The sequence below is a fragment of the Gracilinanus agilis genome, chromosome 2 (genome assembly GCF_016433145.1).
Source record: "Gracilinanus agilis isolate LMUSP501 chromosome 2, AgileGrace, whole genome shotgun sequence".
Lineage (NCBI taxonomy): Eukaryota > Metazoa > Chordata > Mammalia > Didelphimorphia > Didelphidae > Gracilinanus > Gracilinanus agilis.
The window spans coordinates 672,133,990-672,156,496 of NC_058131.1; the positions used below are offsets into that span (position 1 = coordinate 672,133,990).

The 22,507-nt window shown below is 35.1% G+C and overlaps 1 protein-coding gene across 2 annotated transcripts in view; it reads left to right on the forward strand.

The window, feature by feature from the left end:
* Positions 1 to 22,507, forward strand: part of MICU1 (mitochondrial calcium uptake 1) — a 240,744-nt gene that overhangs the window by 88,806 nt on the left and 129,431 nt on the right. Inside the window, exons 7-8 of one of the 2 annotated variants that reach the window (XM_044659090.1) lie at positions 11,649 to 11,654; positions 12,751 to 12,865. In XM_044659090.1, the coding sequence (XP_044515025.1) occupies positions 11,649 to 11,654; positions 12,751 to 12,865 (121 nt within the window). The remainder of the gene's footprint in view (positions 1 to 11,648; positions 11,655 to 12,750; positions 12,866 to 22,507) is intronic. The other variant, XM_044659089.1, reaches the window with a different exon arrangement.

Here is a 22,507-nt window from a genome sequence, read left to right on the forward strand (position 1 = left end):
AAGGAGAGTCAAACTAACTATTATTATGTTAGAAAACCTACATTATGAGTTCCTTGAGGACAAAGGCTGTTATTCTTAATCTCCATGTCCCTAATTCCTGGTACAACTGTTTCTTATATGTATTAGGCACTTACATGTGTTTTGACTTGAATTAAAAGTAAGGGCCACTTCATAGGGGGAGAAGTTATGAATTTGGTTTTTAAGAGTCCCTTTAGTAAAACAATGGAAAGTAATTGCTTAGCTGCCTGAACCACTGTATAAATTAGTCTAGAACCTTGTAAGTGGGAAAAGCCAGTGAGCAGATGGAGAAAGCTGTGAAAAAAGAATTTGGCAAAAACCTTCACTGAGATGTAGCTGTGGTCATATATATTGCAGGAGGGTCTGTCTGGGAGCACTTTGAGCATACAAACACTTCAGGTATAATTTGTTTTCTCTTCATGTTCATTACGTTATATATTATGTGTCCAAGTGCTGGGCTCAGGAAAATAGAAATCATGTAGAAAATTGAGTCATAAAAGCACAAGTAATTATATATAATAATTTTATGGTTTTATTTAAAGAATTCCTAATATGCCATATGGGTCATCAGTCTAACACAGAATAAAATTGTATTGCAATTTGCTTTGTCCTGAGACCAGATCAATAAGTAGGCCCTCACTCACCTGAATTTATTTACATTAGTGAGTAGCACCAAGAAGACCCATGCAGAGCTCTCAGATATAACTTGATAGAATTATCTTTGACTGTTAGAATGGATTGGGTGATCTCCTGATTAAACAGTTCACCTTCAAATATAGTATATTTTGGGTCCCCCAAATTGAAATTTATATATGGACATTGGATTCATTCAAACTGTGGCAGTAGTATTGCCACAATTTTTAATGCTGGAGATCTTTATTTTCAATTCATTTTGATTGCACTCTATCTAAAGGAAAGAAATCTGATGAGAAGCCATAACTTCTAATTTAGTAGATACCGCAGTTTTATTAGGACAATTTTTAATAAGCACACGAGCTTAGTTTACTAGCAGTAGGTGACTGTGTGCTTTCTATTTATAGCCATCATATACTAGACTCCCCAAGAAATGAGCAATGGTTCTCCTGAAACATAATTTTCAAATGTTAAGCCACATAGTCAGAAATCCGGGTGTGTGCTAATTGCATGAATTTAATTTAATAATGACATTTTAGCATGATAGCCTAGTAGCAGGCACACAGCAATAAGAGCAGGCAGGTGACTAGGCCCTATTGACCTTCTGATTTATGTATTCTAGGCTAATTTGGTATAGAAAATTTGCTAAAAATCTTAGGAAGATTATATTTGAACCTGTGGCTACATGTGGGACACTCTAACCCTGGCACCTGCAGCATGATGTATTAAAAGTTCATCATAATACAAGGGAGCTACAGGGAAGCATATATTTGAGTATCAATTGAGAAATGGAATGTGAACATTACTTGAATGGGTAAATATGCAAAATTTAGTCTCTTTCTTCTTTAGGTGAAAAGTTTGTCATTTTGAAGTGCTATGTCAAAGTTGTTTTCTTCCAAAAGAACATTAAATGCCTTTTATTGGTCTTCTTTGAAATACAAACTCAAACTTAAATTACACTCCTGGGACTTAGAATTTAGAGTGCATACAAGTAACTTGAAATAATCAATACTGAAATTTTCCTCTAGTTTGGATTCTACAAAAAAAAGTTGCCTAAATTAATTTGTAAAGCTATACCCTTTATTAGGTTTGCTTTATTAAAACCCAGAAACTGATAGGGGAACCAAATATGCACTTGGCTCTTTTAACCAGAAAAATGCTGGTTCTTTAACCTACAGTTCTGGGTAGCATGAAAACATTTTTTAATTTATATTTTAATCAAAAGGAATAAGAGTCAACTTTAACCAGTTTTTAACTAGTTTGTTTTGATCTTTGTTATATCAATAAGAGCATGTGCCCAAACTTTCTTCTTGTTAAAATTTATATCCTTGTTGATCAAAGGTTCCAGATGAAGTATTACTGCATTCTCAAGGATCTCTTGTGGATTTCTTAGAGTCTTGAAATTTGAAAATTTGTTTTAAAAAGATTTTTCTTTGCCAAAGGAAGTGGGGGAAGAGTTTTCTTGTGTTGCCTTCAACAAATATAAATCTTGGCAACACACTTGCATCTTTTGGACTTCCAAAGGTCCTTATATGGAGAAGTTATTTTCTAGGCTGCCCCCAGATCAGGCTTTCTTTGCTTGCTTTTATCTCAGGGGCTCCGTCTTTGCATGTCCAATCCCTACTGCCTGTGGAAAGTAGAGGATTTAGGGGGAGTTTTCATTTCTATTTGTGGTATAGAATGCTGATCTTGCATTTTAAATGCAGCTTGTTACAAATGGTGATGGATATTTACTGTGTTGCTGGGAGGAATGCCCATAAATGTGTTTCCAGTCTCTGGGTACCACCACTACTAACAATCATGGCTTTAGCCCCTTTCATTTGATTCTTTAAATTCCACAAGCAGCTTCATTATAAGGTACTCGAAAAGGGAAGTTTAAAATTCCTGTTTTTTCCAAATATTAACCAGTAGGCAACAGGATTATTTTATGTTTTATTGCTTCCAGATGTGGGCTTAACTGAGCTCATTTGCTTTTGTTGGTGTTGATTTATACCACAAACATGACCATGCATATTAATGCTAATCTTTGCATGTTTAGTTTTTTCATCACAAATGTAGGTTTATAATTTAGTATGACATGAAAAAGAATGGGTGGGGGGTGACTGGGTAGCTCAGTGGATTGAGAGCCAGGCCTAGAGACGGGAGGTCCTGGGTTCAAATCTGGCCTCAGACACTTCCCAGCTGTGTGACCCTGGGCAAGTCACTTAACCCCCATTGCCTACCCTTACCACTCTTCTGCCTTGGAGCCAATACACAGTATTGACTCCAGGATGGAAGGTAAGGGTTTAAAAAAAAAAAACTAAAAAGAAAAATAATGGGTCCCAGGGTAATTTCTCTCTCTCAGAAAAAACAAGTAGGTGAGTTTTTTGTTCATCCAAATCAAACTTTGTGAAAGCAGCATTAAACCAGCACCCAATTCATTGAAGGTAGAGAGAAAAGGGGACCTTGACTATCTTGCTCTTCTTCATCATTTGACAGAAGGGATAACTGAGGCTTAATGAGATGAAGAGACTTCTTCGAAGTCACGTAGATTGGGAGAACAAAGCCGCACTCACATCCAGATGTCCTGGCCCCAGACCCCAGGCTCCTTCCACATGAATCCTCTCCAGTTCAGCTCACTGTATTCTAAGGACGTCACTTCTTCACCGTGTCAGTTTTGTAAATGCCTCACGTGTTAGAGGCGAGTTGTTCAGACACACTGTGGGTGTCTGTTCCAGAGACTTAGTGAGCAGTTCTTGCTGATTCATATTTCTTTCTAGTTGTTTTTGGTTCCAGACTCAATTCATTAAAAAAAAAAACTGCACCCATTGCAGATTACCCATTGACATACTTCTGGGGGCCTATGATGACTGCCAGAAAGCATTTATAAGCCTATTCTGTAAATGGTGCCTATATCAAAAATGCTTAGACAGCATCATACACTAGGATCCATTAAGAGTTATGTGGAACCACATCATTGGCTCGAATCTTGTTCTTCAACCACAAGGGAAATTTGCTTGATGCAGCTGGAGGGGAAAACCGTGGGGGTGCAGAGACTGTTAGGGGGAGGAGGCCTAACGGAGGAATAGTTAGCAAACATTTCTTTTTGGAGCAGCTGACCTTCGTGCTGTCTCTTGCTTGAAGAAGATTCAGTCCAACCTCTTACAAAGATTTCAAGCTACATTTAGGATTGTATGTTCATGTGAGTGTGAGATACATTTAAAGAGATATAAAGACTTAAGTAATTATGTTTTTTTATAAATGACTGAAATGAGTATATTCTTCATCTAAGGAAGAATTCCAGAAGTGATGAATGTCCCTGGTATGAATTAAACAGGAATTTAAACAAAGATTTTTAGTTGTTTTTAGAATTATGTTTCTCTAAATGGGAAGTTATTACAATGAATTGTTTTTTCAAAACTGGATTCTTAAGGTTGATCCCTCTTGTGAAAGGATTATATGGAGATGCTACAGCTCACATGAGTTGAAGCCATGCTGTTCTATCAAAGTATGTTCAACATCTGATTGGCTAAGACTTCAGAAATGAAATAAAACAAACAAAAAAACTGACAGATTTCACTTTGAACATATATGTATATATGTATATTTATTTGTATATGTATATATACATATATGTATGTATATATTTGTGGCCCAAAACCACATTTAAGGAAATTTATAAGGAAAGCATTGTGGAAAATAATAAAGGGATTTATTCTTGTGGATCTGATATGCTCACAAAGCTATTATGAGGTAGAAATAGATCATAATTAAAAACCAAGGGGCAGCTGGGTAGCTCAGTGGATTGAGAGTCAGGCCTAGAGACGGGAGGTCCTAGGTTCAAATCTGGCCTCAGACACTTCCCAGCTGTGTGACCCTGGGCAAGTCACTTGACCCCCATTGCCCACCCTTACCAATCTTCCACCTATGAGACAATACACAAAAAGTTAAGGGTTTAAAAACAAAAACAAAAACAAAAAAAACAAAAAAAAAACCAAAGTGTTCTCTTTGGTGATCAGTGTTATTATCAGTAAAAGCATTTGTTTGTATGTTTCTTTTACTATCAAAGCTACTGCCTCTAGTTAAACATTGTATTTCAACATGTAGTCATTTATCAGTGGAAAAAGAAATATTTCATCCTGTTTTGGGTACTCTGCAAAGCCAAAAGTGGTTGGTTAGAACTAAAAAGAAAATTGCTTTTGGTCAGAATGAAGCTTACAGGATGAGTATTATTACCCTACCACAGTTTGTTACATAACACTTTTCATTCTAACCAAATTAATTGAGAATTGAGAAAGAAGTGAGGTAAATGAAGAATCTCAAAACTTCATTAATTAGGAATATGCCACAATTAAACTTTTCCCTCCTGACTTTGCCTCTAAAATAACCTTTTTCCAGTTTTTATAAGGAGTAATTTTTTTAAATTGCTAGTCCATTTTATTGTTAGAGGCAACTAGTTGATGAAGTAGATAGAGCACTGAGCCTTGAGTCTGGACAACCTAGAGTCAAATCTGATCTCATCTAGTAGCTTTGTGATCCTGGGCAAGTCACTTAACTTGTCTGCCTCAGTTTCCCCTTCTGTAAAGTAGAGACAATAACAATACCTACATCATAGGGTTGTTGTGAGGATCAAATGAAATAATATTAGTAAAGTCTTTAACATAGCCTGACACATATTGCCTGTTATATAAATGTTTATTTCTTTTTTCTTCTCTTACTCTGCAGCATTTTGTGTTAGTTTGGAAACTATATATAATCACTTAGGTTTGGTAACTTTTTGGATCTTTAACATATATTTGTATACCACATGGCTTCTGAGATGTAAGCATAAATTATAAGGATAAATTTAATGAATGTGTTTTCATTCCCTTCAGATGGAAATATTATCAGCTTTAAATAATATATCAATTTCTTTCCTTAAGGGCGGAACATGAAATACTGCTCATTAGACTTTTTTTGTTTTTGTAGTACAAACTCAGTAGCTCTTGAGGGATTTAGACAGACTATAAAATACATATAAGTCATGAGGAACAAGTGTCAATGTGGAGATTTTCCCAGTGTGAATCTACAAAGAAAGATAGCCTAAATTAATTTCTTAACACATATCCTTTTTTCAGTTTACTTTATGAAACAGCAGGCATAGAACATGATACAATACAGAAAGAGGTCTGGGGGGCATCTGGGTGGCTCAGTGGATTGAAAGCCTGGCTCAGAGACAGGAGGTTCTGTGTTCAAATTTGGCCTCAGATACTTCCTAGTTGTGTGATCCTGGGCAAGTCACTTAACCCCCATTTGCCTAGCCCTTACCACTCTTCTGCCTTAGAACCAAGACTTAATATTGATTCTAAGATGGCAGGTAAGGGTTTGAGAGAGAGAGAGAAAGAGAGGGAGGGAGGGAGGGGTCTGGTATGAAGTCACAGGATGCACAGTGCCCTTACCTGACTTTGGGCAAGTCAGTGGACCTCACTAGGTAGGGTTCATGACCTCAACTATAACATGAAAAGGTTGGGCAGGAGAGTACTGGAGGTCCCTTCCCACTAGAGCTCTGGGGTCCTGTGACCTTTGTATTCCCTTACAACTCTGGATCTTGAATTCTATGGCCTTCCATATTCCTTCTACCTTTAAATCTATGTATGACTCTTGATCTTTTAATGATAAATATTGTTTTGCAAGCAACTTTAAAATGCTGCTTATTCAGTGTATTAATCCTTTATTTGTTTGTCTAAGATAGACAACATCCTTCATCAGGCCTCTGGAATCATTTGATCATTTAATTGATTAAATTTCTTAACTTTTCAAAAACTTTTTTTTATTTTTATAATATTGAACTCTGCATTAGTTCATACAAGTCTTTCCATCTCTCTTTAAAACTGCTTATTTCTTAGAGTACAATAATCCATTATATTCATATATCACAATTTGTTTGGCCATTTGCCAATTGATGGACATCCTCTTAGTATCTAATTATTTACCATCTCAAAAAGAGCTACTATAAATATTTTTGCACGTATCTTCCTTCTTTGATCTTTGGCAGTCTACCTACCAATATACAAACAAGAACTATATAAATACAACTATGAAATGTTAGTGGTGTTTTATTTAAAAAAAAAACCACAAACATAGTCTGACCTAAATACTTAGAGATATTCATTTCAATTAAGACATAAATATAATAATTACTACTTCCTACAGCTAAGTTACTAATTTGGTGCCATACCAAATCAGACTACCAGTGGATTACTTTGTAGGTGTAGAAAAAGTAATAAAATGTATCTAAAGGCATAAAAGATGAAGAATCTCAGTGGAAAATGAAAGAAATTATTAATAGAGAGGGCTTACCAGCACTAAACATTGAACAAACTATATAGTGCATTAGTTCTCAAAACAGTTGGTGATTTGTTGAGATAGACAGAAAGACAGACAGAGACAGAGACAGAGAGAGATCAGTGGAACAAATGAGGAGTACAACACATAGAAGCAAATAAACCTAGTAGTTTAGAGTTCAGTAAACAAAAACCACAGCTACTAGGGTCAGGACTCATTATTAAATTTAAATTGCTGGGAAATCTGGGTACAGTATGGAAGAAATTTGGTTTAGACTAATACCTCACACTTTACCCCAAGATAACTCCAAAATGTATATGTAACCTAGATATAAAAGATCACCTTGTAAACAAATTAAGAAACAGAAGAAAATACCTATGAAATGTATAGAAAAGTAGGGAATCCTTGACCAAACAAGGGATAGAATCACAGAACATAAAATGGATAATTTTGATTACATAAAATTAAAAAGTGTTTGCACAAGCAAATCCAATACAGCTAAGATTAGAAAGGAAACAACTAGGGAAATTTCTCTGATAAAAGTCTCATTTCTAAGATGTTATGAGGCACTGATTCAAATTTATAAGCATAAGAACCATTCTCCCAATTGAACACGATTTAAGGATATGAACAGGTACTTCTCAGAGGAAGAACCTAAGGTTATTTATAGCCATATAGAAAAATGCTCCAAATCACTAATAATTAGAGAAATGAAAATTAAAACAATTCTGAGGTTTCACTTCACACTCTTCATATTGGTGAAAATAATAAATTAAGGAGATAAAGGAAAACAGGCACATTAATAACTTTTGTAGTTGGTTTTGGGTCTAACCATTCTGGAAAGCAATTTCGATTATGCATGAAAAAGTTACTAAACAATTATAAAGCATACTCTTTAATCCTTGTTTTTGTGAACTTGTATTTTTGCATCTTTTAGGTCATTGAACAGGTTTCATTTTTTTTAATTGTCCTAAGTTGCACATTACCTTGCATTTTTAAAGAAAATTTTTTTTCCAGAACACTCAAGTGTCATTGATACAACTTATTCTGAATGTGCTATACAAAAAAGCCTACATTAAGAAATTCAACTAAGTAGAATGGGGTCTTGATAAAATGTGACTTTGTATTTGAATGTTATAACACTTTCTTAATTTTCATGTTCCCTTTTAAGAGTTTGTTAGAAGTTAGAACCTGTAGTTATGTACATGTAGTCTTGGTTGAATCAATCTCAAAAGTATATACTGAATATGATAATATCAAGAGCTATACTGAGAAATTCAGTCTTCTTCATGACATTGTTTCATTTAGAGCAGTGGTTCCCAAACTTTTTTGGCCTACCGCCCCTTTTCCAGAAAAAATATTACTTAGCCCCCTGGAAATTAATTTTTTTTAATTTTAATAGCAATTAATAGGAAAGATAAATGCACCTGTGACCATCACCACTCCCCAGCATCGCTGCAGCACCCACCAGGGGGTGGTGGCGCCCACTTTGGGAATCACTGATTTAGAGGATGGTCCTCTGTCTTTTTAGAATGCCTAGGTCAATTTTATTCTGACTAAAGCTTTAAGTATACTTGATTTGTATCTCATATATTCAAGATTCCTTTCTTGCTTCTTCTGATACATTGTCATTGCTTAATTTTTCAGTCATGTCCTATTCTTCCTGACTGACTCTTCCTGACCCCATATAGGAATTTCTTGGTAAAGATACTGGAATGGTTTGCCATTTCCTTTTCCAGTGGTTTAAGACAAACAAAATTTAGGTGACTTGCCAAGTGTCACACCGCCACTAATTGTCTGGGTTCACATTTACATTCAGGTCTTCCTGACTCTGGGCCCAGTACTCCATCTAATGAGCCAAACAAACTCAACTTTACTCAAGTTTATAGATTCTCATAAATCAGCTGAGAATATAAATAATTTGGCCACTTCTGAGCAGTAAGGGAAAATGTTCCTCATTTTTAGTTCACTGGAGTTTTGAAGCTTTTGTTGAAGCCTGCATGGAACTCTCCAGAGGTGTATGTCAAACAGGACCTCTCATAGGACAGAAAAAGGGACAATGTCTACTATTTAGCTATTCTTGCCCCAGGAAGAAACATTTTCTTATGTCCTTAGTGTACTACTCTTTCTGTAATTTGTTTTCTGATCATTCTTGGTCTGTACTTCCCTCACCTTGAAAACTGAAGAAGTATATGTCAAAACTCCTAGAAGAGAGAGGGTGGATTAAATGTTAGTGACTCCTTGCTTAGAAGCCAAGAAAGCTCTCTAAGTAAAGAAAAGGGGATTTTAAAGAAAGAAGTGGCTCTCGATTTTATGTGTCTTGTGTTCAATGGATTGCATAGAATTTTAAGAAATTATTAATTTTTCTTGTATACTCTCTGAGGTAGTTAGTATTTTTGGGTCCATTTCACATATGCAAAAAGTTCTTCTTTTTGCTTTTAACCACTAACAGTCTATTACTTTGAAGTTGAGAAAACTATCCAAATAGACCTTTCTCAATTGCCCAGTTTCATCATTCTTAGTTTCTTAAAGTTCATTTTATACACACTCAGAAGTTATGATTATTCTGTGTTGATTTGAGGAAGTAATCTCTGATGGATTTATCTCATTGATTTTATCTTGCCCAGAAGCAGCCATGTGGCATAAAATAATTCAAAAATATTTTTTCTGGTAAGGATAGGATTTTTCCTCTTTTTTTTTTCTTCTCTTTCCCACTCTGGTTGGCCTTTTAGACTAGAAATACATATTTTAGCCTTAAGTAATCTAAGAAAATGTTTTTCTACAGCTGATTTTCTGTCTGTGCCATTAATGTCTATGATAAATTGAAAGAATTTTTTTTTTATCCTTGCAGGCAGTTAGCAAGGATATTTACAAACTCTTGGGAATGATAGGTGCATATAAAATGCTTTGTATTTAGCCAGCAAATGTATTTTGTTTACTATTAGAGTAATGCAAAAATAATAAGTACAATTAATTGATATTAAAATTAATTTAAAAGCTAAACTGTAAAGCACTCCCATAAAATTCTTCCTACCTCAGAAAGAAAGATTATGGCTTTATATGTTAGTAAAATTACACATAACGGAATAGAGAAATTGCAAGACAGGATGGAAATAGTGTGCCCACAACTTTTTATTTTACATTGTCTCTCATAAACAAGATATAAAGCTGTTGTCAACAATATTTAGTAGTTATAATTAAAAATGAAATGTGTTGATTTTCACTAGTGGGAATTTAACCATTGGGAAAAAAACCAAATATGTTTCTGTTATCATGAATTATCCAGAAGTTAAACCATTAAATTATTTTCAGATTTAATTAAATTTTTTAAAAACTATTTATGTGTTAGTAACAACTCTCGAAGACAGAAAAGCAAAGGCTTGGCAAACATGGTGAAGGAACTTGCCCAGAATTACACAACTAGAAAATGTGTGAGACCATATTTGAACCCTGGTCCTCTCAACTCCAGGCCTGGCAATCTATCCCCTGTGCCACCTTGCTGCCCCACTCATTTTCTGCTAAATTTATTTGAAAAGATAAGGTGACTGATTTAAAACATCTGATGTATATTGTGTCTTTCTTTACTTTGAAAATAACCGACAATAAAACAATAGGAGCAGAAATCAAGAGGCTAGAACACTATAGATCTGTTACATGATAGAAATCAATGTGCTACCATTGTCTAATACTTTCCTTGCAATTATTAATTTTTTTCATTAGGTCAAGTCATATTCTGCTACAAAAAAAGAGAGACTAAATTCTGTTGTTAAAATTGTCTAAAAGAAGAGAAACTTAGATACCACTTTGCTATATAGAGATTTTTACTGTTGTGGTATTTATAAAAATCATATTTATACTTTATTTTCTAAGAGGCAGGGTGATTCATTTGATTATTAGGTTAAGAAGCAAAAGTTGTGGTTCCTCTACCATAATTCTATCCTATTTTCCTTCTCATTTTGACCTCAGGTAGATCCCTCTATCTCTGTCTCTACTTTTTTAGATGGAGAGGAGAATGGAACTAGTAGCATTCTCTTAGAAGTTGTGCTCTTTGTGGAAAATTCAAATCTTGTGTATGTCATGTGGGCATATATATAATTGCATAGATGAGATAATTCTTGAACATGATTTGCAGTTTCTTCAGGGCACCCAAATATAACATTAATATGTTATTGTTTCCTTCATTCTCATTTATCTATCCCAAAATGAACACTCTCTTGCAGCATATTGACTAATTTGGGAGTTTTTTTTATTCATATTTTGATAGATTTAAACCTAAATCTCCCACTAGAAAACTTTTCCACTCTGGACTTCTTTCAGTTTTCCCATTTCCACCATAGTATTCAGTATCTTGGTAGAGAAGCAAATTTGGAATGGGCTCATAGCTTCCTTAAAGTGGATGTTTTTGGACTCTGGATTTTCATTATTCTTTCTGTTAGTTAAAAGAACTCATCTTTAGATATAGACACAAATGAAATGAGAACCTATCCCCAGTGGATGCCACCCACTAAAGCCAAAGTGCTTCTTTGCTGTTATTGATCTTGTGTATCTGCCCTTTTGAGGTTGCCCCACATCATCCTTCTCTTCTGTAAGGATTACCATTCACATTGACACACTGATGCTTCTTGTGGTACTTTCATTTGATTGGTTAACGAGTTTCCTTTCCTTTATCTCATGTATGATGGAATCCCCACTAGACTGAGGTAACCCATGGGTCAATTATATAGCTGGCTGTTGGCCTGATGGTGTTTGTTGGTTTGGTTTTCTGATACTCTTCCCAAGTTATGCTTATATTTTGCATTGCTTATATGTGCTTGCATGACTTAATATGACTTTAATTGCACTTAGTTTCTTTAACGTTCTATTATTTTGATATCCCCATGTATGATAAGTTCTTGAATAGCTACTTTTTTTTCTAGCACAGATGATACTCAGTACCCAGTCTAACCCTGATGGATCCTTTTCAGTGTTTAAAGATGTAGAGCTATAAAGTCATCAGGTGGCTTTTGACTTGGCTCAGAAGTGAAAATACAAAGTAGACACACAGAATAGTTCAGTAATCCAGAGCAGTGTAGTCATCAGGAAAGCCCAAAGAGCCAGTACTGACATACAGCCCTAACTCTTTTCACAGGCAAAAGGTATATCTGTCTTGAGTAAAAGCTAAATTTCTAAAGAGCCCTTCATAGGATGACATCAAAAGTAATAACCATGGTAAACTAAATGTCAATAAATAAACTAAACTAAATACTACTAAAAATGAAAGCCCAAACTTGGCAAACACACTTTAGTTCAAATTCTTTTTTGGAGAATTAATTTTGCTGTGTTACCAAAATAAACATACATTGGAACATTAGATAAAGACCTTTATAATTAAGAGTATCAGGAATTAATTTTCTGGGCTTCTGTGTATAACAAAGCAGTGAAGTGGGAGATTCAAAGAGATCTTCTTGATGTCTTTTCACTTGGGTCTTATGGAAGAGGGTAGATCCAGTTTAGAAACAAACCACACAATAAATCCTTGCTTGAACCAATATGTGGTTAGAAGGCTTTTTTACCTACTATGTTGGGACACTCTGCTATTTGCCAATTCTACATTGTCTGATTTAATAATTTAAAAGAGTTCCTTGTAATTTCTGTATTCTTGAAGGCTGTAAAGGATCCATTGATTTAGAATGGCCTTCAAGAATGTGCTTCTGAGAAATAGCTTGATGCCACTGTGTGTAAATAATGATTCTTTCTTTTATTGTTCTATGACTAACTTGTTATCTTCTTTATTTGGGGGGCCGGAATGCTTAATAGAAAATATCTCAGGAACGAGAGAAATTTGCTGATGAAGACAGCATATTTTTCTCACTTGGAGAGTGTGGACTCATCTCCTTTTCTGACTACATCTTCCTCACAACTGTTCTTTCCAGTAAGTATAAGCTTTTCTTAATAAAAATAATATATCTTTTGGGGTATAGGTAAAAGAAGGAAAGGGAGGAAAAGTAGACTATATTAATAGAATAAGAGAAGGGAAAGGAATGAACATATAGCTCTTACCATGTGTCAGACACTGTGCTGAGGTGCTAAACACTTTATTTACATGCATTTTATCACTTGATCCTCACAGCAACCCTGCAAGGTAGGTGCTAATATTCTCCCCATTTTATAGTTGAGGAAACTGAGGCAGACACAGGTTAAGTGACTTACGTCCAAGACCACACAGCTAATATGTGTCTGAAGCCAAATTTAAACTCGGGTCTTCCTGATTCCAGGTCTAGAACTCTATCTACTGTGCCAGTAGTTGTCTCTAAATGAATTAATCAAGGAACAGATAAATGGCTTAGTGAATAGAATGCCAGGCCTTAAGGCAGGAGACCCTGGGTTCAAAATCTGGCCTCAGACGCTTCCTAGCTTTATGTCTCTGGGCAAGTCATTTAAACTGTTTGCTTAGCTCTTGCCCTCCTCCTTGAGTTTTAACTAGGATAGAAAGTAAGGGTTTAAAAAAAAAAAGATTATGCTGCAAAAGTTTTATGTTTCTGTCTGTAGTCTCCTTTCCCATCATGATCTTTTAACAATAAAACCCCAATTCCTTTTTCTAAAAGTAGAAAAGTGACTCAGTGATTTAACATGGTTATATGTCCCACTGAATCTTAAAGGCATGCTTTGAGTTCTTTTAACTCCAAATTCCAGACAGGGAAAATACTGCTTTGTTTTTTTTAACTTATTTGACTGTGTATTACTGAATGCTTTCTTACATATAGAAATTCCATCCCATAAAAAGAAAAATTTTAAGGCATAAAGAGGAGAAACCAAGTGAATATTATTAGCTCTATATTATTTCTTTAATATAATATATTATAATTTCTCTAAACATAAGCAAAAGGTTAATTTAAAATTCAATCCCAAACTTTAAAAAGTAATATTCCCCATATTTTTAATGGTACATGAAAAACCTCTGTTACTTTCTCTATCCAGCCACCCTTCCACCCACACACCTTTATCTTTACCTTTATCTTCAGCTGTGCTTACTTTCAACAGATTTTTTTAATACCTATTACATGTAGGTATTACAATATTATGATAATAGTTACAGACAGTACAAAAAGTTGTCATAGTTCCCATCTTTAAGTAGCTTATGGACCTGCTTTTATATTTATATGCCCATTGCCTGAATGAACTCACTGAAAATTGCTCTAACAATAGTAGAAATTTTGCTTTGGACTGGAGTGAAGCTTGCAAACAAGGCAATTAAAAAAGAAAAGTGTACTTGAGATCTTAAAATGTGTTATTTTGTACATGCCTTGGGAATCAAGTATTTCACATCACATTTAAAGACATTCATAATTAATCCTGTTCTAAAAGTGCCAGAGTTTTGGTAGTTTATATTTTGTATATATAATTTTCATGTGCATTTCTTATTGATAATAAAATCTCCCAATAGGGAGGCAATATCGCACTAGAAATCAGGAGAGCTGGCTTTTAAACCAGACTTTCCATTAACTAGCTAGTAATATTACTGTAGGTAAATCATTTCACTCCTTTGTACACCACTTCCTTTATGAATGAAAGAGAGTGACTAGATCATCTCTAAAAAGCCTTAGAGTTTCTCATTCTTTATCCATCAGTGCCCCAGGCTTCTCCATATCCAACCAACCCTTGCTGTCATCACGTTTCTGACTATTTAAAACCATTAGCTTAGCAGTTTCAAATACATATACTTTGAAACATGAGAATAAACTAACAGTGAGAAGACCCGCTACATCATTCATTCAACATTTATACAATTTCTGCTAACTACTGAGCACGGTTCCATGCAGACTGTAAGACTAGTTTTCACGCATCTACTCCAAGACAAGTTAAGCCAACCTAAATTCTCAGCTATTTATGTCTTATATTATGAATAGTCCCTGCAGCTGTTGATGCTGTTAGTGCACAGATGGCACCAGTAAAAGATGGAGAATATGTCCTTTCTAATGGAACCATTTCCATCCAAGCATGATTTGTGATGATAACTCAGGGACATGCTTTTGTTATATTCTTTTTTCTTCCTTCTTCATAAATCCTATTCGTTTACATCCTGACATTGTGATTCAAATAGTTTCTGGCAGACTGACTTATAGATTTTTATAGCATGAGTTAAAGAAAGCTTTAACAACTAGAATTTTCAGTCCAACCCAAGTATATTTTTCCTTCAGCAGTTGGGAATCTGAACACTGTCAGATGTTAAATCAGAAAACCACCCAAGAGAACAACCAGGTCCCAGCTCATTGGAGGGAAAATGAAGGGCTCACTAAATATTAATAGTTTTTCTAAGGACCCTTAACACTAAGAAATGATAGTCCCCACTTGTTGCCTCCAATTTCTCTCTCACTCACTGCTCACCTCATTGTAGTTTAGATTCTGACCTCATTCTACTGAAAATGCTTTGCCAGTTATGAGTGATTCTGTAATTGGCGAATCTGGTGAACTCAGGCTTTCACAAGCTGAACTGTATAGAAGTTTTTGGAAGAGAAGAGAGAGACCAATTAGTAGAATATTGCTGTAGTTCAGCTGAGAGGTAATAAAAGCTTGAACTGTGTGTGTAGAAGAGTATATGCTTGTGAGAGATTTTATGGAAGTAGAATTAATAATACTTGGCAGCTCATTGGATATATGGAGTGAGAGAGAATGAGGAGCTGAGGATGATATAAAGCTTTTTTTATCTAAGGGACTCAGAGTATATCAGGGCCCTTTTCAGAAACAGAAAAGTTCTGTTTCTAGACATGTTGAGTTAGAAGTGGTTCCAGGACATCCACTTCCAAATGTCAGATAGGCAGTTGGTGATGTGGGACTGATGTTCAGGAAAAGACAAGGGCTAGATACGTAAGATCATAGATTTAAAGATGGTGGGGACCTCAAAGCAATCCAGGCCAAATCCCTTATTTTATTGATGAAGAATTGAGATTCAGAGAGATTGAATTACATAAGGCATGGTAGAGATGGGATTCGAATTCACATCCTCTGGCTCCATATACAATATCCTTCCCAGGATAACCAGCTAATCTAATCTTACTCATAACACCGCTGAGTGATCAGCATAAAGATAATAATTACATCTGTGGGTAGAGAGAGCCTTTTCAGTTGAGTGATAATGTTAGATGCTAGATTTTAAAGGTGTGAGGAGTGACAGGAAAGAAAAATAGAGACAACAAATGTAGTCAGCTTTCTCTAGTCTAGTGAGGATTTTTTAAGGATGTTTAAGATCTAGCTATTTTTGAAGGCAGTTTGGAAGGAACTAGTAGATAAGGGAGAGTGAAGATTAGGGAAATAGAGGAATAATTGTAGGAGTGATATATTGGAAATTGGATCAAGGGTACCCGTACAAGGTTTGTCTTTGGTGGGAAGTATCACCCCTTCATTGAAGTCTGAAGTAAAGAAGAAATAGGGTAGTACTAAGCAGCTTTGAGATAAAAACTATGAGAGAAGAGGGAGTTCAAGAAAAGGATTTTGCTTTTCCATTAACAAGGTGAGATTCTTCTCTTGAGAGGCTGGGCAAGGGAAGATATAGAAATTTGAGAAGAGATTCATACATTTGCTATGGGAAATGTGATAGAGAATAAATTAGAGAGAAATAAAAGAATTACCTTACTGCAATGAAGACTCATCTAAATTGAGCTTAGATCAACATAAATTTATATTGGACCTACTTAGCATAATGGCATGACTTTTTCTAACACTACTCAGCATCATGTGAGTAGGAATGGAAGGAGATGATGTTTGTCTGAGGCACTTCTACGACCAATTTCAGAGAAGTCGTAGATCTATACAATGAAAGGAATTGCTACATCAGAAATTCTTTCCACTGGTAAAATCATAGGTCTGAAAAAAAATAAATTAAATTATATTAATGAATGAATGAATATGAGTGAATGAGAAAGAAATATGTGGGAGTAAATATCATCAGTTTAAGTTCAAACTTTGAAAAGTCTCAACAGCAACTAATGTCAAGCTAAGCCAAATACTCTTGCATTTAATGGTAAGCCTTGTAAAGGATATTTATTAATGAGGTTTGCTCATTAACTAGGTAAAGCAAATGTCATCCATATATATAAAGTGCTATCAACCACAGAGTCGCTGGATAGATGAAATCTGTTCATTTCATAATATTTTCTGGAGTTTGAACTTTAGTCTCAGTTTATAAAATTTGTCATTTATTATTTTATTCATATGTAAACCAACTAAATTTATAAGCTTTCAAACCAATAATATTAAATTAATCCTTGATAAAGAGAGAAAGGTACTGACAGACTATAGGAACATAAAGCCCCGGCCCCCAACACCTGCCCCAGAAACACCTGACAGAACACCAGGGCTTTGTTCCTCAGGCTCTCCTGCATGGCTGAATATCATTCCTGAGAATCAGCCCCCACCCCCAGAAAGCAGGATTCCCCACCTCCCTCAGGGATATCCAGTTGAGTTAATTCAAGTAGCTCACCTTCCCCAGAGACAACCAATAGAGGCAATCCAAGTTGCCTTGTTCCTTATACTCTCTTCCTTCCCCAAACCTATAAGACCCTATATCTCTCCCCACTCAGACAGGACTCCACAGCCATCTACTGGCATTGGGCCCCTCCTTGCTGCTCCTTTCCTCCTTCCCCCCAGGGGACTGCCTCGACAACTCTCTTAGCACTGGGCTCCCCTTTGCTGTCTCCCTTCCCCCGGGACTCTTTTGCTAATCTTGGCTTTGGGTCTCCTTGCTGCTCCAAATAAACCTTGCTTTACTGCCCTACTCTTGTCTCATTTGTCTCTTGAGTTGAACCTTTGTCATTCAGACTGACAGGTACAATAAATGTCTAATCCATATTATATTAAACTTTTTCCTTACAATTTAATAGTATTCTTAGTAACACACACACACACACACACACACACACACACACACACACACACACAAATGGAGACCAGAATATTGCTACTTTATTTAACTTATTTTCCCTGGGCTTTAAAGTTATCATCATAGGACTAATGAAAATCAGACAAAATTCAGCATATTCTATCCCTCATTTTTTATTCCTTCTTGGGTTTTCTTTAGAATCTATAGAAAAATTAGAGACTCTTCCCTATATGTAGATATGGTGATAGTCCACTATATATTTCAGCATCATCTTATGGATTTGGTTGGTTATCCCATAGGCAGTGCTTCACAAGTAAAGAGCTCTTTATACTTTCTAGTGTAATAGTATACAGACCATTATCCTCATTTTACAGATGAGGACACTAACAGTTAAAATGACAAAGCAATCTGGTGGTGCAGTAGATAAAACTATGGACTGGGAGACAGACAAGAAAACCTCAATTCAAATCCTACCTCAGGCACTCGCTGGCTCTGACCCTGGATGAGATTCTGAATCATTTCAGACTCTCCTCATCCAACAATGATGACTGACTAACACAACTCATAAAATTCTTGTAAGAATCAAATGGTACAGTATATGTGGAGCATTTTGAAAACCTTAAAGCACTACATAAATAGTTGTTGTTATTGCTTTTGGCTTTATAGTCAATAAATGTCAGAGCCAATATCCAAACTCATGTCTTCTGATTTTGAACCTGGTGTCCTTCCACTTTATTCATTGTATAATGATCAAATATTTTTTTCAAAAATATATAGTAATACTTCCTGCATCTTTCTTACTAATAAATCAGTGCCAGAAGAGAGGATTTATCCTGGTCTCCACATAACATTATTATTAAGAGACTTTATAGCTCTCACTTGAAATCAAAGTATTTGTGACTTCCATTGTTAAGTATGTTTAGGATAATGCAAGTATTATTCAGGGATAATGAATTTTTTTAATAAAACATTTACAAGGTTGTCAGTAGAAACCTTCTAACAGCTTATCTGAAGCCTTTAAAGATCACAGAATCTGGGGCAGCTGGGTAGCTCAGTGGATTGAGAGCCAGGCCTAGAGACGGGAGGTCCTAGGTTCAAATCCGGCCTCAGACACTTCCCAGCTGTGTGACCCTGGGCAAGTCACTTGACCCCCATTGCCTACCCTTACCACTCTTCCGCCTATAAGTCAATACACAGAAGTTAAGGGTTTAAAAAAAAAAATTAAAAAAAAAAAAAAAAAAAAAAGATCACAGAATCAAAGGTGGGAGGAACCTCAGAGAACATCTTGGAAACCCAAGAGAGAGGCAGAATTCATTGTGCACTAGACCTCCAAAGTGGTCATCTAACCTTCACATGGTATTGCTTGGGAGAGGGAACTTGCATTCTTCCAAAGCAACACATTCCACTTAGGATAGTTCTAATAATTATGAAAATTATTATGAAAACTCTATCACTTTTTTTCTATAAGAGGTTCAGGATTAAATAAGAAGTAAAGAAAACCTTGCTATGTTTTGATTAGATATTGACCATATAATATCATTCCTGTGGGGGAATTACCCACAAGCACTAAACTGGAATTATAAGAGAAAGACAAAGAAAACTAATGATGATTTTTTTTTAATATTGCTGCAGTGTGAGCTATTTATTTGGAGTTACAGAGACACTATTGCTTATTATAAGTAAGGTATAGTGCTGCTTGCAGAAAGAAAATTAAGTGTCATCGAGTTTTATTTACCAATAACTTCCTTCTCTGGGACAATCTCTTAACTGTAGTTAATGCAATGTTATTGTGAAAAATATAGTCTATTCAGAGTTAATAAAGTAATGCTTTTAAGTATATCAAGAATTCACAGTATCAAATGCCGTTTCAGCCAGATGACTTAGAGAACACCATATCCTTTTAGATGGTCCAGTTGCTTTCTGTTTTAAAGAATTTAAGTCTTTGCATGATTTAGAGGAAACTAGGAATCATTTTAATATTTAGCTCTTAAATATCTCTTCATTATGCTACAAGATCAAGAAATTTTTATTTTATCTAGAAGAAATTTTATCTTTAGGAAACAAGGGTTTTGGAATAGTTTTGAAGTTGGCAGAGGAAAAAGAGAAATTACTAAAGTGAGAACAATTTAACAAGGAAATTCTAATGTAAGAGTAAAATAAGCTATGTAGCAGGATTTCAATAAAATTCTAGAACAGTCATTTCAAACTCAAATAGAAACAGGGACCATTAATCTATACATAAGGATCTCTGAGGGCCACATATTAATTTAGTTTTAATACATAATATTGTTAATGTTTTATTGTATTTTTAATTGTTAAATTTTTCCCATTTACATTTTAATCTGATTTGGGCTGCATTTGGGAGTATTGGGGAAAGCATGCAACCTTTGGGTCATGTGCTTGACACTTTTGGCCTAGGACCTATTTGTTAAAGCAATGGCTAGTGAACATCCAGAAAAGTCTGTGATCCTAAAAAGCCATTATGGCTTCATCCAGAACAAACCATACCCAACAAACCCCATTCCTTGTTTAATAGGGTCTTTAGGAAGGTAGATTAGAGAAATGGCATGGATATTGTTTACTGTTAAATGTTTACATAATACTTGTTATGCTATTTTCTGGAAAAGATAAAACAATGTGGGCTAGAGAACAATTAGATGGATTCAGCCTGGGCAGAATGGCCAGACTTGAAGATTAGTTATTTAGTAGTTCATTTCATCAAGATACTTCAAGTATCTATGCTTAGTACTAAGTTGCTTAGTATTTTTTAATCCATGACTTGTATAAAGAAACAGAAGCTATGCTTATCAAATATACAGGTGGCATAAAACTAGAAGGCATAGTTATCACACTAAATTACAATGTTAGAATCTTAAGAGTTCAAAAAACTTTAACACTGGAATGAATCTGAGAAAATGAAATGTAAAGTCATATACCTGGATTCACAAAATCAGCAGAAGCCCAAGTGGACAGCCATTCATATGAAAAAGATGTGGGGATTTTAGATTGAGACAACAGCGTAATATGATGTGTGGATTTTAATTTGAGACAACAGTGTAATATGACAACCATGAAAGCAAAATGTAATTGATTTCCACCTCTTGGCAAAGAGGTGTTTTACCAGAGGCACAGAATGAAACATTTATTTTCAGATGTAGCCAATGAATGAATTTGTTTTGCTTGGCTATGTTTATTTATTACAAAGTAGGATTTCTCTTTGGCAGAGAGAAAGTTAACAGGGAAAATTCACTAGATAGTGATTGTGATAAAAAATAAAAGAAATAGCATCCATGAAATTAAAAATACAGAGAAGCAAAGAAAAGTAAATTTTGTGGGAGGACAAACAGGGAAGTAAACAGAGAAGTTTCTTATTATCATATTAAATTTAATATAGTTTTAAAACTGTAACAGAAATTCATAGTTTAACATGAATCTTTTTCTTTTCTTCTTTGATTATTGAAATGTTCACATTTGGTAAGAGTTGTCAAATTCATAATTTAAAAAATTGAAAGAAAAAAAAACAAATGCAAACATAGGGCACTATAAAGAAAAAAATAACTTTAACAGTTAGAGATGTAAGGAGTATAAGATGCCACTCCATCACTTATTTAATTTTTTTAAAAATTCTATATTATAGAGCTACTTTAAAGGCTGTCCTTCAATAAGGTGTCTTCCATGAATGTGTTATAATAGGTCAGGATTACTTGAAAGATACAAGAACAAAGATAACTTTGTTGAACCCTTTTAGTATTACTATCAAAAGAATAGTCAGAAATTACTGTGATACAAATACAAATCTTATTTTAAAGTTGAGAAAGAGATGAATAACTCACATGAATGAGATCACAGATCCATTGAAGTTGATCACATGCAATTAAAAAAACACACCCTTAATGTAGAATAAAGCACAATTGTAGAGCAAAGGTAAAGCCCTGGCATTGTTTTTGGAATCCATTATTTGCTAGCTAATCTAAGAGAATCCTGTGGGATCCAAGCTTTTTGGCAACTCAACACAAAATATTCTTCTTTGTAACCCAAATGTCAGATACTTATTATAGTAAACTTTATAGCTTCTGTCACAGGGCTAACTTGATTGATGAATGAATGATTATAAACCCATAACTGGCCTCAGCCATGCTTCAGATATTATCTAGCTGTCTACCTTCCTGGCACATGCATCTTACCCCCACTCTCCACCTCTTATGTAGGAAACCATAATCAGAACAACACTAACAATTGCTTCTGAAAAGAGTATGTCCATCAACTCCCCTGCTTTCTTTTTCATTTATTTATTTATTTGTTTGTTTGTTTGTTTGTTTTTAAGCCCTTACCTTTGGTCTTCTCCAAGGCAGAAGAGTGGTAAGGGTAAGCAATGGGGGTCAAGTGACTTGCCCAGGGTCACACAGCTGGGAAGTGTTTGAGGCCAGATTTGAACCTAGGACCTCCCGTCTCTAGGCCTGGTTCTCAATCCACTGAACTACCCCCCCCACCCCCCTGCTTTCTAAACCAAAACACCTTCCCTGGTCACCACAATTCTATCTGTACTATCCTTTCCTTTTAGAATGTAAATGTCTTGAGGGAAGGGACTGTCTTGCTTTTGTATATATGTCTCCAGGAGTATAAGTACAGTGCTTGGCACATAGTAAGCACTTAAATGCTTTTCATTCAGTAAAAGTTAGCAGTTTAAATGGATGACTT